We start from the raw sequence: 15,961 nt of genomic DNA, 5'->3' as shown, positions 1-15,961 counted from the left end.
TTTTGCCCACTTGTATTTGCAACCTTTTTCTTTCGGTCACTACCCAGGGCTTGTGACCAGAGATCATGGTTGGAATATTGATCAACTGGTAAATCGAAAACAATGCCTTGCAGCTTAGCTCCTTCCTCACCACAACAGTCAAGCCTAAGGTCTGCATAACTGCAGAGGCTTCACTGACTTGGAAGCCCATTTAAGCTACCTCAGTGATCTCTCCCAGGGATTTGGGCAAGTATTCAGACTTCCTCATTCACAAAGAACATGTTGGATGGGTTCAGGAGCTCCTCAAAATGCTCTTTCCACTGTTCTACGATGTCAAAATGTATGCAGTTGGGCCAACCAATAGCTTCTGCAATGGGGGCTCTGAACATCCCCCACCAGGTGATGATCAGTTGACAGCTCTGCTCCTCTATTCACCCGAGTGGCCAGAACTTATGACCGCAGATCTGATGATATAGCCAAAAAGTCAATCACAGATTGTTGGCCTAAGGCACTACTTTTCAAAGTATGGGTCCCGACCATCAGGGAGTCACAGAAACTGTAGGGGAAAAGGGTGGACAATGTGACAATACAATTTTTCTTTATTAATTATTGTGGCAGTGGTGCATGCCACGGGGCTCTCCATCACACAGCCAGAGATGGAATGATTGCCCTTGAACATATTTATTAAAGACCACACACACGTGCACAAACAAATAAACTTAAATCACACACAAAGTCACTCACTTTTCAGCCGAGTCCGGCTTCTCTAGTCTCTGAGGCGCCGCGAGGCAGCGAAAACACTGCCTTTTAAGTGTGAGGGCCAATCGGCTAACAGCTCTCACCTGCGCTGATTGATCCTCTGTGTTGCAGGGAGGGTTCTCTCCCAGCCCCCTCACCTCCACATACCCCCATCATACATTTCAGGCCTGACATACTCCCCCCTGTGAATATGGGCTATACAAATCAAATTTGATGGATTGATTGACTACACCAGGTCACCAGGTGGTCAATCTCCTACCTGGAAGCAGTGTCATCCCCATAGTTGAGTCCTATGAGGGTGGTGTTGCCCGAGAACCTTGTGAGCTTGATAGACTGGTGACTGGAGCTGCTTGTGTACAGGTAATAGAGCAGAGGAGAAAGAACGCAACCTTGCTGAGCTGGTGTGACTTTTGGATAGGGGCGACATTGTGGGGGATGGTGTTGGGTTTGTCCGAATGTCTTTCAAAACGACTGTAGAATTTGTTCAGCTGGTTGGCCAGGCACAGGTCATTAATGGAGTGGGGGGCTGAATTTTTTTTAGTTTGTGAACTGTCTGAGCCCTTTACAGACAGAAGCAGAGTCATTAGCTGAGAATTGGTGTGAAAGTTTCTCTTGAGTACTGTAGTTTAGCATCTCTCGCGGCCCTGCTTAACTAGTACTTGGACTCTTTAAACCAGTCCCTGTTTCCACTCCTAAAAGTATTTTCCTTCACCAACTTAATTGTCTGAGTTTGGCGGTGAACCAGGGATTGTCGTTGCTGTAACCCACCCTGGTACATGATGGGATACAGCAGTCCTTACAGAAACTGATGAAGTATCTCTGTGTATTCATTCAGACAGTTGGTAGCAGACATGAAGACATCCCATTTAGTACAGTCCAAACACACTTGAATGTCCTCCATAGCCTCCGTGGTCAACTTCTTAGATGTCCTCACAACAGGTTTTACAAGCTTTATTTATGCCTGTATCTGGGAATCAGGTGGACCCTGATCTAGTCAGAGTGCAATGCGGGGGGCACCGTGGTAGGCTTCACTGTCTGAAGTGTAAAAGAGTTCCAAAGTGTTCTCCTGCCTGGTCTGAAATTGAATAAACTGTTTGTATTTGGAGAGTTCATGGCTGAGGTTTCCTTCGTTAAAATCGCACAGGACACTTACAAAGAAGTCCGGGTATTGTCCTTGCTTGGTTGTTTATCCTTAATATGAGAAGACCAAACTCGGTTTGGTTCAATCAAGTTTTTATTTAGAAAGCAATGAAAGGGTATAAACAGCTTAAACAATGGGCATCCAACACACTGCCCGGCACTCTAGCAGTAATGGACAGTCTTGAGTCGCATCAGAACGCATCAAACAGCTGGCGTCTGTTTATCTTATAACAGTAGGTAGTCCATCCTCTTGGGATTGGAATAAGGAAGTGACCAGGAGCCACTCCCAGTCACGCTCCTCTGATAGTTGCTAGGCAAAATGTTCTCTTCATGACAGCCTTGACACAGCTGACATATTGTAGGCCATTGGTGTTGACAATTGGAGTAAAGAATATTATGTTCCTGCTATATCGGCTGTACGTTCTGTTTGTGTAAACATTAGGATCATCGAAACCAAAACAACGAAACAACAATGTCACTCTGTCCGACCTCCAGAACCTGGGACAGTTGCTTGAACTCTGTGTGAGTTGAATGAATCTAAGGAATTATGCTTTAATGTAAAAGTTAAGTATGATAACAAGTTAAAGTACAGTGTATAGTATGTCACAGGTTTCACAGTCTTACAACAGGCAGCAGCTCTTAGCAGACCTTTTATCAAGACAGGTGTGAGACTAAACAACAATGTGACGCACACACATTCTAATTTCAAGATTAAACACTAGGAAGGAAAAGGTTATTATTAATCATTGTGTGAAGGCCATTTATCTGGCCCAAACTGTTCCTGCCCTCACCTCCAAACTTTATTGCCAGGAGTTCAGTCAGACACAGACTAGCTTCTTGGCCGATACCGATACTGATGTTTAAAACAACATTCTAGCTAATAGCCGATACTGATACTTGTTTATTTTGTTTTTGGTGTTATTCATTCACCTATTTGTGCCAGGCAAATAATTAAATAATTATTTAAAAAGCACAATTTAAAATTATTATCTTTTAACGAGCACAAATTCAATTTATTAAACAATCTTTAGTTTAACTAAACTTTATTTAAAGGAGACATATTATGCCCATTTTACCACAAGGTCATATGGTTCCTTGGGGTTTTAATGAAATGTCTGTAACATATTTTGGTCAAAATACAACAAGGTTAATTTAAAACCGCACCCTTTTTACCCTGTCTAAAACAGCCCTCCTCAGATTGAGCTGTTTTGAGGACTGGGTTTATGCTCATGTGTTATAACTTATGTTCAGTTAAGACACCGTGTTAAAGGAGTATTGAGATGTCCTGAGGGTCAGTGAACAGGTCGGAGTGGGGCATGTGACAGTTCTAGACCAATGGAATGGGGTTGTGTGGGATGACACGTTCTCATTGGCTGGGTTGTTGGGGGTCGGGGGTGAATGAGGAAGGAAGTGTCGAAGACGGTTGTTGATGAAAGAAGTGTTTGAGAAGGAACAAGGAGTGTGACATGTTCGTGTTGACTTTAATGAAGTTACAAATAAGAGAAGAAGTTCCATGTCGTCTGTGAGGCGGGGACGTTACGATACCAATGAACACCAATGAAGCCGCTATCGATGTACGGCCGATATATCGGTGCACCACTGATATAAATGTATATATATATATCATTTTATGTTTGGAAGGGTGAGGTGAGGGGTATCTACCTACAACATGATGCAACTCCTGCCCATATTTTACTCCTTTCTGGGTTTTAATTGGAGGTATTGGTAGCCCTAAGATGATATATCAGTGGTTTAAAGCTGAAAAAACAGTTGCATTGTATATTTTTCATGTCCTCTCTTCTGCTCCTCTCTGGAGCTGCAGACACAGAACAAGCTGTTTTGCCTGCCTCTTGAGCCCTTCCTCTGATTGGCTGACTGTGCTTTGAGTGACACGCGACCAGGCCTATCACCAGTCTCATTCTGCCGCATTTGACGATCTCTGGCTGTAAACACAGCTGAAAGTCACGCTATAGAAGACCAGCCCCATATTTACAGTCAGTTACAACAGGATGTTTCTGAATAGTAAGTTACAACATCATTATGTTGTTTTAGCAGAACAGTCGGCCAATGTAGGTGTATCGTCGCTAGTTACAGTACGTTAGCCTGGATGCCAGACGAACTTAGCCCCGCCCACAACATTTGAGGTCGGGAAGTTCGGTCTGGAGTCGCTCCGTTGGGGAGAAATTATGCCCGAACAGAAACTGTTCGGACCAATCAGATTGTCAGGGCGGGCTTTATACGATGATGGACAAATGATCAACAGTAACGTAATCAACCACGTCATCAAAGTGCACTCGGGTTGAATTCGTTGAGATGTGTAGATGCTGCCATTGAGTCTGATTTAGAAGACATCGACAGCGCATTCATTTTGAAAGAGGAACAGAGAACGCGGAGGCGACGCCAAAGCGCCACGCTAATGCCTATCGCGCCGGCGCTTGGCTGTTCACACCGGACACACTGAACCATCGGGCAGCGCTAATAAAATCACCCTTTGATTCAGTAGTATTCAAGCATATACTTACTTGTTGCTCCAACATTAAGCAACAGCATCCCAACATTTGTCTTTTTTGGTGTTGTCTTTATACAACATGTTCCAAGGATCATACAACTCACTGTACTTCTCCACTTCAATTATTAATTTAATGTCATCCATGTTGAAGAACTTCTCCGCTGTTTGCTCCGTTAAATGTCGGGTGTCGAGGGTAAATTACGTATTCTCCACTGAAGCCTATTTGGAGAATACGTAGCCCCCCCCTCTCTCTCTTTTTATCTTTATCACTGCTTGTGTGGCTGTAGTGGATGGGCAGAGGGGGAAATTTAATAATGTCATTGGTAAAATTAAAACTCCAGGACGCCAGAAGGGGAATTCAAAGTATGGGATGCATTATTGATAATTTATATCATATAAAATATGTCATCAATATCGTTTAAAATAATTTTTCAATGTGTTTCCTGGCGCGATACGCTCGCGTCAAGCGCAAAAAAATAGACTCGAAGCCGAAACGATCACTGCACGGCGCTAGGCAGCCTTGGTGCAGCACGGCGCTTCAGCCTCTGGTGTGACCCGCACAAAGGTTTAACATGGGAGTGGATGGGAGCCAGCTGTTATTTAAGGCTTGGCGCTGCACCTAAGCGTTCGCTTTGGCGTCGCTTCAGCGTCCGGTGTGAACCCGGAGTTGGTAAATAACTCACAATGCGTCGCTTAACATACTTCACATACTACGTTGCTCTGATTGGTTGTAGGTCTATCCAATTGAGACATGAGGTCTTTTTTTTTCTGGTTCGGTTGAAAAACGCCCCATAATCACAGCCCAGTGGAGCGGTATCAGACTTACATTCTGAATAGAATTGTGAGTATGACAATCAGCCATTCAAGTCACTATGGATAGTAAAAGCCCAGAGCATTTTTTTTTTACACAATATGGGGACTTTAAGAGAAAGGAGAATTTGTCATATGTATTTTCTGCCCATTAATTTTCCCTAAAGTTTTAAATTCAGACAGATTGCGAATGGCTTCTTTATTTGTTGGAATCATAGGAATTTGAATCGTCTCCTACAATCACAACACAGTAAATTGGTTCAGTTGTTACAGTCATTTCATTATTTTAGAGTAGTTACTAACATCTTCGTGATTGGGGATTTATTATTGATACAACTATGATATGTACACGTTTTTATTGTCAATATAACAACCAGTATGCTTTATTAAATACAATGTGCACAACTGTTCCTGATTCCTCTCACATTTATTTTTTCTGTTAGAATATCCCTTGTATGTTGAACTGTACATATATTATGTTATGTTATCTTTTACAAACTGTTTGTTTATAATATGTATAATGAAATATTTCATGTAAGTGGTCTGTTTTTATATGGCACATTGCCAACCACTTAAATTGGTTTAGAGTAAAATGTTTACACACACACATTAATCCTACTGCACAACAAACTTGAAATTACCTGAATACCCGCAAATCTTGCTTCGACTTCTGATCATCTCATGATGTTTGTGAACTCTCCAATCTTTTCCAACAGGAAGTGTGTGATGGAGTGGGAGGAGCCTCATGACAGCACTCTGTACTGCATACAGACCGATGGAAATTACATGATAGCCAGTGGCTCCTCGTACTATGGTGTTGTACGACTGTGGGACAAAAGGCAATCTGCATGCCTACAGGTACACAAAATTCAGATTGAAATAAATGTCAATGGTATGTACTTTGTGAACAAGTACACTTTCTCATGTGGCAAACTTTTGTCTAGTTCTTTCAGCTGAGCTCAGAGTCAGGTAGCAGCCCGGTGTACTGTTTAAGATTCAGCAGCACACATCTGTATGCAGCACTGGCCACTGCCCTGCACTCACTGGACTTTCGAAAGAGCCCAACCTGCATAAGATGATTGACAAAGACAAATACAGATTGAACTATCTGTTCAATGAAGCCATTTTCACAATAAAGTTTGTTACATTTTGAAAGGAACTGATTGAGCTTTATCAGTTTTGTCTATTGTTTTTGAATTTAGAACAACTAACATGTTTGAAAAGGGAAATGCAATGATGAAGAGCTCCATATGATTTTTCAAGCGAATTAAGTGCCCGGAGAATGGCCTTCTAATGAAACTTTTGTATTCATACTTTATAATAATCTAAATTGGTACAACATGACTGTCTTAATCAGAGGAAAAGGACTGTGTTATAACCTGACCTGCTGTTATGCCCCTGGGTTGGTCTAGGGGTTAAAGGAGTATCATAAAACCAGATGAAGAGTCAGGGGTGACCATCTTTCATTTGTTTTATTGCCAGTACGAAGCACAAAATAAATTTCAGGGAGAACCAAGCCAAAAACAACAAACAAAAAAAGGCCGTAACTACAAACAAAACAACTAAACTCCAGCCAAATCAAAATGTTACAATTATCGCTGTTAATCGATTAAATTTATCAAGTTAATTGCATTTATTCATCCCAAACACATGCACAGGCATGCAAAGGCACACTCATGCAGGTAGGGTAATTTAATCTCTGCTTTTTACCCATCTGGACACATCAGGACACACAGAGCAGTGAGCGACCATGTACGGCGCTCGGGGAGCAGATGTTGGGGGAGTAAGGTGCCTTGCTCAGGGGCACTAGACAGGGTAGGGAGACTCTTGGATTTTTGGACAGATCAATCCAGGTTCGTCTTTTGTTGTTTCTCCGTGGAGTCGAACCAGAGACGAACCAGAGACCTTCTCTGCCTATAGTCCAAGTTTCTGCCACTAGACCACTGCCTCTGCTACTAGACCACTGCCTCTCCTCTCAATAGGCTGTGATTAATCACACAATTAAAATGTTACTATTTACAAGTACGGTGTTTGAATAAAGAAATGTATGACAAACTGGTTAGGGCTTTTTTAAACTTTATTTTACATCTCAGCCAATTAGAATATCTTAATTCACTGAGCCACAACACCCATATAATTCAAACTTAATTAGCAGACAACCTGTGAATAATTTCTAAAATTAATTTTACATTCAGTAGGCTGAAGGTTTAAAAAGAAAACCAATGGCATGGTGTCTTTGAAGAGACAAAGCAAACAGTCCCTTTTCAAACTCTACAATGAATTTCATTACTTGGTACTTGTGAACTTGTGTCAAATGACTGCAATCATGAAGTCTTCCTTTTTCTTTTAACCTGCTCACAGGAACCTGTGTGCCGCTGAACTTTCGGCTCTGCTGTGATTGCAGGACTGTGTTTGAAATGTCCGACTATTTTTTCTGCACTTGGCTAATGAACCATCAAACTCGCTGTCACGGAGAGAAACTGTGGTGATCCGCTGTATAAAGTACACAAGGCATATGCTCGAATGGTAGACTCCTTGATGCTGCTACAATATTACGAGCACTATCTGTTCCAATAAACAATTAAAGTAACTACTGATCAAAGTTTCAGACATCGTAAAACAACAGAAAAAACACAACATGCCTCCATACTGCTTGTGTGGTGTCATCAAAGTGTCTGCAAGCCCCAACATTCATATTCAACTCGAAACAAGGTCATTTACACCTTGATTTACATTACATTTTTTATATAGCTGATGTTTTTATCCAAAGCGACATACCATAAGTGCAATCAACCCCGAAGGTACAAACCCAGAACAACAAGTATTAAGAAAGTACAATTTCTTCAAAAATATAACAAAACTATTACGTGCTATAAGTAAGTGCCATTTAAGTGATACTACATTGTTAGAAGATGTGTAAGCTTTCTGATGTCTTGATGTCGGTGGGGAGCTCATTCCACCATTAAGGAGCCAGGACAGCAAACAGTCGTGACACTAATGAGTGTTTAGCTTGCAGCGAGGGAGAAACCAGCCGATTGGCCAAAGCAGAGCGGAGTGAACGGATTGGGGTGTAACGTTTGACCATGTCCTGGATGTAGACTGTGACTGATTAGTTCACAGCATGGTACGCAAGTACTTATATTTTTAAACAGATGTGGGCAGTCACTGGTTACCAGTGAAGGGAGCGGAGGAGCGTGTGTGAGTGAATTTATGTTAAAAACCAGTCGAGCTGCTGTATTCTGAATGAGAATTCTCCTGATGTTGTACAGCATGAATATACAGGAACAGGTTGTTACAGTAATATTGGCAGTAAGGGAGAGTTGGTTGTCGAGTGTCACACCCAGGTTCCTAGCAGTCTGAGTGGGGATTAACAAGGGAGTGTTCAAAGTTAATAGTCAGGTCGTAGGTGGGAGAGTCTTTCCCTGGGAGGAAAAGTAGTTAAGTCTTGTCAAGTTTAATTTTCAGGTGGTGTGCAGACATCCACTGACAGATGGCAGTCAGACAGGCAGAGATTCGTGCTGCTACCGTGCTGTTTCAGATCGGGGAAAAGACTAAATTAGTTGGGTGTCATCAGCATAACTATGGTAGGAAAAGCGAGAGAGAGTGAGTGAATGAGAGAGCCGAGAGAGTTGGCGTACAGAGAGAAGAGGAGGGGACCTAGGACGGACCCTTGAGGGACCCCAGTTGTGAGAGAACAAGGTTCAGACACAGATTCTCTCCAAGTTACCCAATAGGAAAAGAGCAGGGAGAGAGCAGAGCCTGAGACACAGAGGTCCTGAGGGGAGGAAATAAGGATCTGTTTGTTCACTGTGTCAAATGCAGCAGAGAGGTCTAAAATGATAAGGACAGAGGAGAGAGAGGCTGTTCTAGCAGTGTGAAGCTGCTCAGAGACCGCAAGGAGGGCAGTCTCAGTTGAGTGACCTGCCTTGAAACCAGACTGGAAGGGTCAAAATGGTTATTGTGATTAAGATAGGAGGAGAGTTGATTAAAGACAGCGAGCTCCTGAATTTTGGAAACAAAGGGAAGAAGAGAGACAGGTCTGTAGTTACTTACTTCAGACGGGTCGAGGATGGTTTCTTCAGGAGAGGATTTACTCTTGCCTCCTTCAGAGAATTAGCGAAACAGCCAGTTTACAGGGAAGTGTTGATAAGCTGGGTGAGAAAAGGAAGAAGGTCAGTAGCGATAGACTGGAGAAGGTGAGATGGGATTGGGGCAGGTGGTCGGGCGGGCAGAGGTTATCAAGGTACTTGATTGGGAGACGGGGGTGAAGAGGAAAGCGAAGGGGATGAAGATGAAGTTGATGGAAATGTAGCTATAGAAGGAAGATTAGAAAATGAAGAGCGTATGTGTCAGGGCTGGCCGAATCGCAGGCATGAACCCAGAAGCAACGGCAATGAGGCAATGAGTGGGAATAAGCAAAGTTCGTGGTTTATTGAAACGTAGCAGGAGTCAGGAGCCAGGCAGTCAGTCCGATGCAAACAAATCCGGCAAGGAGCAGGCCAGAGAGAATCCAGGAAAGACGGAGCCATGGGTGCCATGCAGTCGAATCAGGCTGTACCATGAAACGCATGTTAATGCTCAGTAGTAAACATATGGTACTTTAATGTATTTACATTAAAAAATTCCCCTTACATTACTTTTACTTTTATACTTTAAAACTTCTACAAAGTATTTTTAAACCCTAGTATCGCTACTTCTACTTGAGTAATCAATGGGAATAATTTTGACACCTCTGGTCCTGACAACAAACCCTGTTTGCCAAAACATTTCTTCCCTCATCATGCTAAGAAAGCTCACAGTAAAGATCACACATCTATAATGGGGATGTTATCTATGATCACAGAAATTTGGTTTACTCCACCTATGACCTCGGGACACCTCTTAACGTTGACTCAACATTGTGGAAGGATGCTGCGCCAGCTCCAGCTCCCACTGCGGGGCTTTGCTGGGGCTGTCGCAGGCAGGCTTTGGCCCGCCTGACTCTGGTTCAAAAACGATATGGTTGCAAGATTGTATCTTCGTCTCCAGTAGTCAAATTTCTACAGAGGTAATGGACAACCAAAAATCTGGGGGCTCGTATCTCGTGGAGGAGGGAGAAGTGTTGACGGGGAGAGGGGGGCACTTGAAACAGGTCAATCTAAGGAGGTCTGTTTTAGACAGGGTAAAAAGGATGATGTTTTAAATGATCCTTGTGGTATTTTGACCAAAAATGTTACAGACATTTCATTAAGACCCCAAGGAACCATATCAACTTGTGGTAAAATGGGCATGATATGTCTCCTTTAAGACTTTTACTCAGGTCTTTTTCTGACGGCTGACTTTTACTTTTACCGAAGTCACTTTCAGGTAAGATATCTGTACTTTTACTCAAGTATGGCTTTCAAGTACTTAATACACCACTGGGGCTACTCGTGATCTCCTTGATTATTTTTTGCCCATTATTCTGTCTAGATGCACTCCAATCAATCATCAATCAATCAATCAAATTGTATTTGTATAGCCCATATTCACAAATTACAATTCGTCTCATAGGGCTTTAACAGGGTGTGACATCCTCTGTCCTTAACCCTCAGCAAGAGTAAGGAAAAACTACTAAAAAACCTTTTAACAGGGTAAAAATACGTAGAAACTTCAGAGAGAGCCACATGTGAGGGATCCCTCTCCCAGGACGGACAGAAGTGCAATAGATGCCACGTCAAAGTCTCTGATTATCTTACCAACTCCTCTTTTCCTAGTGTCCTTTAAGGACTATCCATCACATGCAACCCCAAGTCATTCTTAGCCGGGCTAAAGTGTTCATTGCCCCAGATAGGTGAGAAACAGGACAACACTGCAAGATATTTATGCACTTCATGCCAGACAGTAATGGTGTTTTTCACAAAGGGATTATCTGTGTTTTTTCTTAGTTTCTTAAGGGGAGCAGAGTATAAAAAACTATCCAGCGTCAAACCCTTTGAAGACAACAATTCAATTTGTAACCAGGGCTGAGCATCCTCTTTAGAAAACCAAAACATGGCGGTCCTCAATTGTGCAGACCAGTAGTACCACTGTAAATTTGGTAGTTGTAACCCTCCCCTATCATAAGGCAAGTATACAAGAGAGAGTCTAAGTCGTGGCTTCCTGTTGTTCCAAATAAAGTCTGAAAGCAGCTTCCTTACTTTAGAGAAAAAAGAAGGTGGAGGAGCTAATGGGATTGATTGAAAAATGTATAAGAATTTAGGCAATATTTTCATTTTAATTATCTTTATTCTTCCTAGTATAGATATAGGCAAAGTTGTCCATCTTTGGACATCTTCTGACAGGTTAGCTAACATGGGCTCATAGTTAGTTGCACTAAGGGTGTGTATCTTAGGGGTTATTCTAATACCCAGATATTTAAAGCCGTATATAGCAAATGGGTGAGAGACCGTTGGATTCCTTCTCTCCTGTTCATTTAGGAACATAATAAAGGATTTATCTTTGTTCACCTTAAAACCAGAGAAGCTACCAAACTGGCTGATCAATTCTGATGGTATTTATTTAACAAGATCTGATAGAAATACAATGGTATCATCTGCATACAATGCTATATGATTTTCCAGATCTCCTGTCCTAATACCACAAATTGAAGGGTGTGATCTTATTGCATTCTTTTATGATTTGATGTTTGTTTTTGATGTCTCAGGCTTTCTGCATCTGACCACTCCTGGTCAGCAGAGAAGGCCCTCTCTGTCCATGTTCCTCCTCTCTGACAAATGTTGTCCTTTGAAATGCATTTGAAGTTTTGGATGGCGAGGCATTGGTAACAGTTGTCTTTGTTTCAATTGTCGCTACAAGGGATTTGAGTACCTGGTTGTGTCTCCGCATATATCTACCTTGGGAGAGACTTGTTTTACAACCATTGAGGTTGAGCCTGAGGGTAGCTTGACTTGAGTATAGTGGGGAGGATGGATTTTCATTTGACCACTGCTGTAGGTTTTTGGGTGAGGTAAGAACATCATAGGTTGCTCTGAAACATTAGGTCAATCCTGCCTGATTCTGTTCCCCACAACTGCTAAGGAGCTGCCTATTTCCACAAGGGTCTACTCTAATCTAGGCCCAACCCTCCTCTTCCCTGTAGAACATGGCCTACAATGTCAGCATGCTGGAGTTCTTATTTTGCCGGTTAACTTACTTCTTTTGGTGTCCATTGCCATCCTGTTGTCAGTCCAACAGCCCGTGTAGATTTGTCTCGGGACTTTAGGAGGGTCATCTTCAGCCTTGTCTTGGAGCATTTAAACTCCTTTGCAAGACTTTTGAGGATACCGTGTCTATACAGGCCAATGTTGCTCAGGCATCTTGAGACTCCTAACCACTTTCTCTCATAGGAGTTGATCATTCTCTCCATCTCTCCTCTTTAAGTGGACATATCATTCGGGGTAACAGGTCAAACTGTAGGCACCAGAGCTTTGGTTTGCCAGTAAGCATGGACTGGTCGATGTTCTTAAGACCACTGCCGACATCCTGGATCCGTTAATGGACCTGCTCGCAGTCTTTGAGGCTTGCATCATAGCATTGTCCAAGGCTTTTTATAGGTTTCACAGACCCCAGTTGGAATAATTCTCCATTAATGTGGATCCTAGGATCTGATCTATTACTTTTACTTAGTGAGATGCTTCCTAATTTTGATGGAATGATCCTCATTCGGGCCCATGTGATGTTTTCCTCAAGTTTCCCTAGACAGTGTTTGCATGACATTACACACGCATTGAAATAAAAGGTGCTTTAACATGAAGCAGCCAATAAGTTATTGCGTTAAAGAACAGTGGCAACAAACAGTGAAAATAAAGAGATTCCACTACGGTCCACCACAGCACCATGATCAGCGCTGCTGCTTCCTGATCGGGGCAGAAGCAGTGGTTGGTTTGTTGGAGTTTCCTATGTCCTCACTTCACACTCTGACACTGACCGGCACGCACTTTGACTAATAAACACCAGCACTGTTTAAAAGTTATTAAGACCTGATCAGTACATCAATCAATATTTTGTGCGTGCTCAGTACAACACGAGACCTGATGCACACAGCTAAGTCTTGGTGTTTAAGTGACCGGAGTGATACTTATTTGTGATCCGGCACCATTAATTTATAACCAAATACATGACCCTAAGTTTATCATAAAAATCCTAACTTTACCAATAAAAAAAAATGAACAAATGAACTAGTTAATTTATGGACCTGGGAACCTAATTAAAACATTAAAAAAATTTACTTTGAACTTGAACTAGTTCATTTTCATCCGTATGAACTGAACTTTGAAGTAGTTATTCTTAAGAAATTGGGGTTGATGAAACTTTTGACCGCCTCACTGTGTTCTCCACTTCTTTCCATTTGGTGTTATGGCTGCTCAATGGCTGGGATATCAGATTGAATAGCTATCGTATCATGTCTCTTTGAATCAAAGTGTGTTCTTTCCAGGTGCTTCTCTAAGTCCTCCTTTGAGGTCCTCAGGGTTACTTCTTTGCGGTGAAGAGAGATTACATGTACTTGAAGGGGTCTTTTTTTTTCTGAGCTGTTCTTAGGCGTTCTGGTCACCTTGAGGTTGTCAGTCATCTCTTGATGTTCTCCTGCAGTATGTTTAATTCTCCCTTTCTGCACCTCATTTCTTCCACTGTTTTTTAAGCTGCCTCCTCTCTTGTACCAAGTGTTCTATTTCCACCTGAATTCTGGACTTGGTTTACGTTTGTTGGTGTTATCCATTGTTTAAAAAAATATTCCCCTCTGTAGTTGTCGATGTTATCCATTCACTCTACTGTGCCCTTTATCTATTCAAGGAAACAGCTTAGGTCTGAAGTCCTGCGAACTGTGTTTTGAGTCAGATTGCTGGACATCACTCGACTGACTTGATTGACTCAATTTGCCATCCCTTCTCTCTTTCGATCAAACACTTGTATTTGCACAGTGTATCTTTAGGCCCTTTGCCAATGTTATTTTCCTGAAGCCAGAGGGACACACCTAGGACTTCATGTCAGATTCTGCCATGTGAGCTTCTTGTATTGTGCTTGCCTTCCTCTTTGTCATTTCCATTCCAGGGTTATTAGCAGTGTGGTAATAACCCCCCCCCCCCCCCGACTCTTCGGGTATTTTTCCTTTAATTGCTTTTGTAGCCATTAGTGGGTGTATCCAAATACCGAATGTGTGATCTAATTAGCATATTAATTGGAGTGAAGCCGCTGGTGAGAACCCCCTCCCACACAATATTAATATATAGTTGTTACTATTCATGTATATATTAATATGTTATTATTTATTAGTAAGCCTTTGCTAAAAGCATTGCAGTTAATGAAGATTATACATTCATCCATGTGATGCTTGATATTATATGTTGAACATATTGTACAGGGAAAAACATGAACAAGGTATAGGTTGAGTCAAAGCTTTATTTACATACAGCACAAATATTGTACAAACACAACTGGCCTAGCCAGTGAAAAACTAATCAGGTGAAGCTTGAAATGCCTCTTAGCCGCCAAACGTTCTTTGTGGGACGAATCTTCTCCAGTGTGTAGACGTCTGTGGTGTGTAGCTTTGAGATCAAGTGTAGCTTCCATCCTTAATTGAAGTGTGGCACACATGTTGGTGAGCTCCTAGCTGTTGAAGGATGGATCCATGCCATCTGTCCCGCTTCAATCTGCTGTAAACACAATCAGTACAATAAGTACAGTTCAATGACAACATACACATATACATGAAAATGAAAAATGATCTTATGAATCTAAGCTTACCATCTTTCTTCTCTGTCGAACTTCTCAATGCATCATTTTCCGCACTGCAGATGCGGACTTGCAACTAGAGTCTCGGCTAATGTACAGTGACAGCCTTGTTGTGTGGTTGGGGGTCATCATCATGCTAATGTAGTGTGTATTAAAAGTATTATTTAATTCCGCCCGAAATCCTTCTGTTTGTGTTAATTAATGATTTTGTACTGTGTGTTTCACATGTGTTTGGCGCCCTCTGTTGGTCGCGAGTGGCTATTTTATTTATCCTCCCGGTTTTCACCAGAATGTTCTAGATCTGGCTGAGACCGGTACGTATTGTTTACAGCGCGACACTATTGTGTAAAGTTTGTAATTTAAGTAGTCTGTAAGTTGTTTAAAATGTGTCATGTGTTTCATACGATCATATTAGTCGAGTTGCTTCATTCTTTTATGGTTTATTTTCATTTTTGAGTTAGTTCAAAGTGTTACAGCAAGCTAGCAAACATGTATTAAGTTTGCTAGTTTGCTTGTGTAAGTGCATAGGTGTCCGTCATTTTGTGTCCTGAAGAATGCCTTCTGAACAGGTCCGGTTCTACGGGGGTGCATAAGCATGCATTGCACCCCCAAAAAAATTGTTTCCACCCTCAATTGAAAAAAAATAAAGATTTTTTTTTTTTTATAAATATGATAAAAATAATAAAATACTTGCTCACAAAACAAATTGTAATGAAACTTGTGACTATTTCCATTAAATACCGTTGAGATATGAGCATCCGACATCACTCTGACTGTTCAACAAACTGACAAAATCACTCCGCATTTATGTATGGTGTTTTGTTTATATGTTGCTTGGCAACAGTCCGCTCAGTGGGAATTTATTTTTGTTGCCGGAAGCAATTTCATTCGTTTATATGATTAAATAAACAAACAAATCACAATCTATTGTCAATTATTATTATTAACAGTACATTTTACTAGTATATATTTTGCTTTATACTGTTGTATAAAGCAATATCACACTCAAGGGCGCAATGTTGTCGCTCTATATGA

The 15,961-nt window shown here is 41.6% G+C and overlaps 1 protein-coding gene across 1 annotated transcript in view; it reads left to right on the top strand.

Moving 5' to 3' along the window:
* The window catches only part of fbxw4 (F-box and WD repeat domain containing 4), a 58,739-nt gene extending 52,383 nt beyond the window's left edge, over nt 1–6,356 (top strand). Inside the window, exons 8-9 of the mRNA XM_062400783.1 lie at nt 5,914–6,055; nt 6,142–6,356. Of these exons, the coding sequence (XP_062256767.1) occupies nt 5,914–6,055; nt 6,142–6,276 (277 nt within the window). The 3' untranslated portion in view covers nt 6,277–6,356. The remainder of the gene's footprint in view (nt 1–5,913; nt 6,056–6,141) is intronic.
* Nucleotides 6,357–15,961: the final 9,605 nt, after the last annotated feature.

Source organism: Platichthys flesus, chromosome 12, assembly GCF_949316205.1.
Source record: "Platichthys flesus chromosome 12, fPlaFle2.1, whole genome shotgun sequence".
Classification (NCBI taxonomy): Eukaryota; Metazoa; Chordata; class Actinopteri; order Pleuronectiformes; family Pleuronectidae; genus Platichthys; species Platichthys flesus.
Note: the sequence above shows the minus strand (reverse complement) of the source record. Positions and strands in the feature narration are given on the sequence as shown.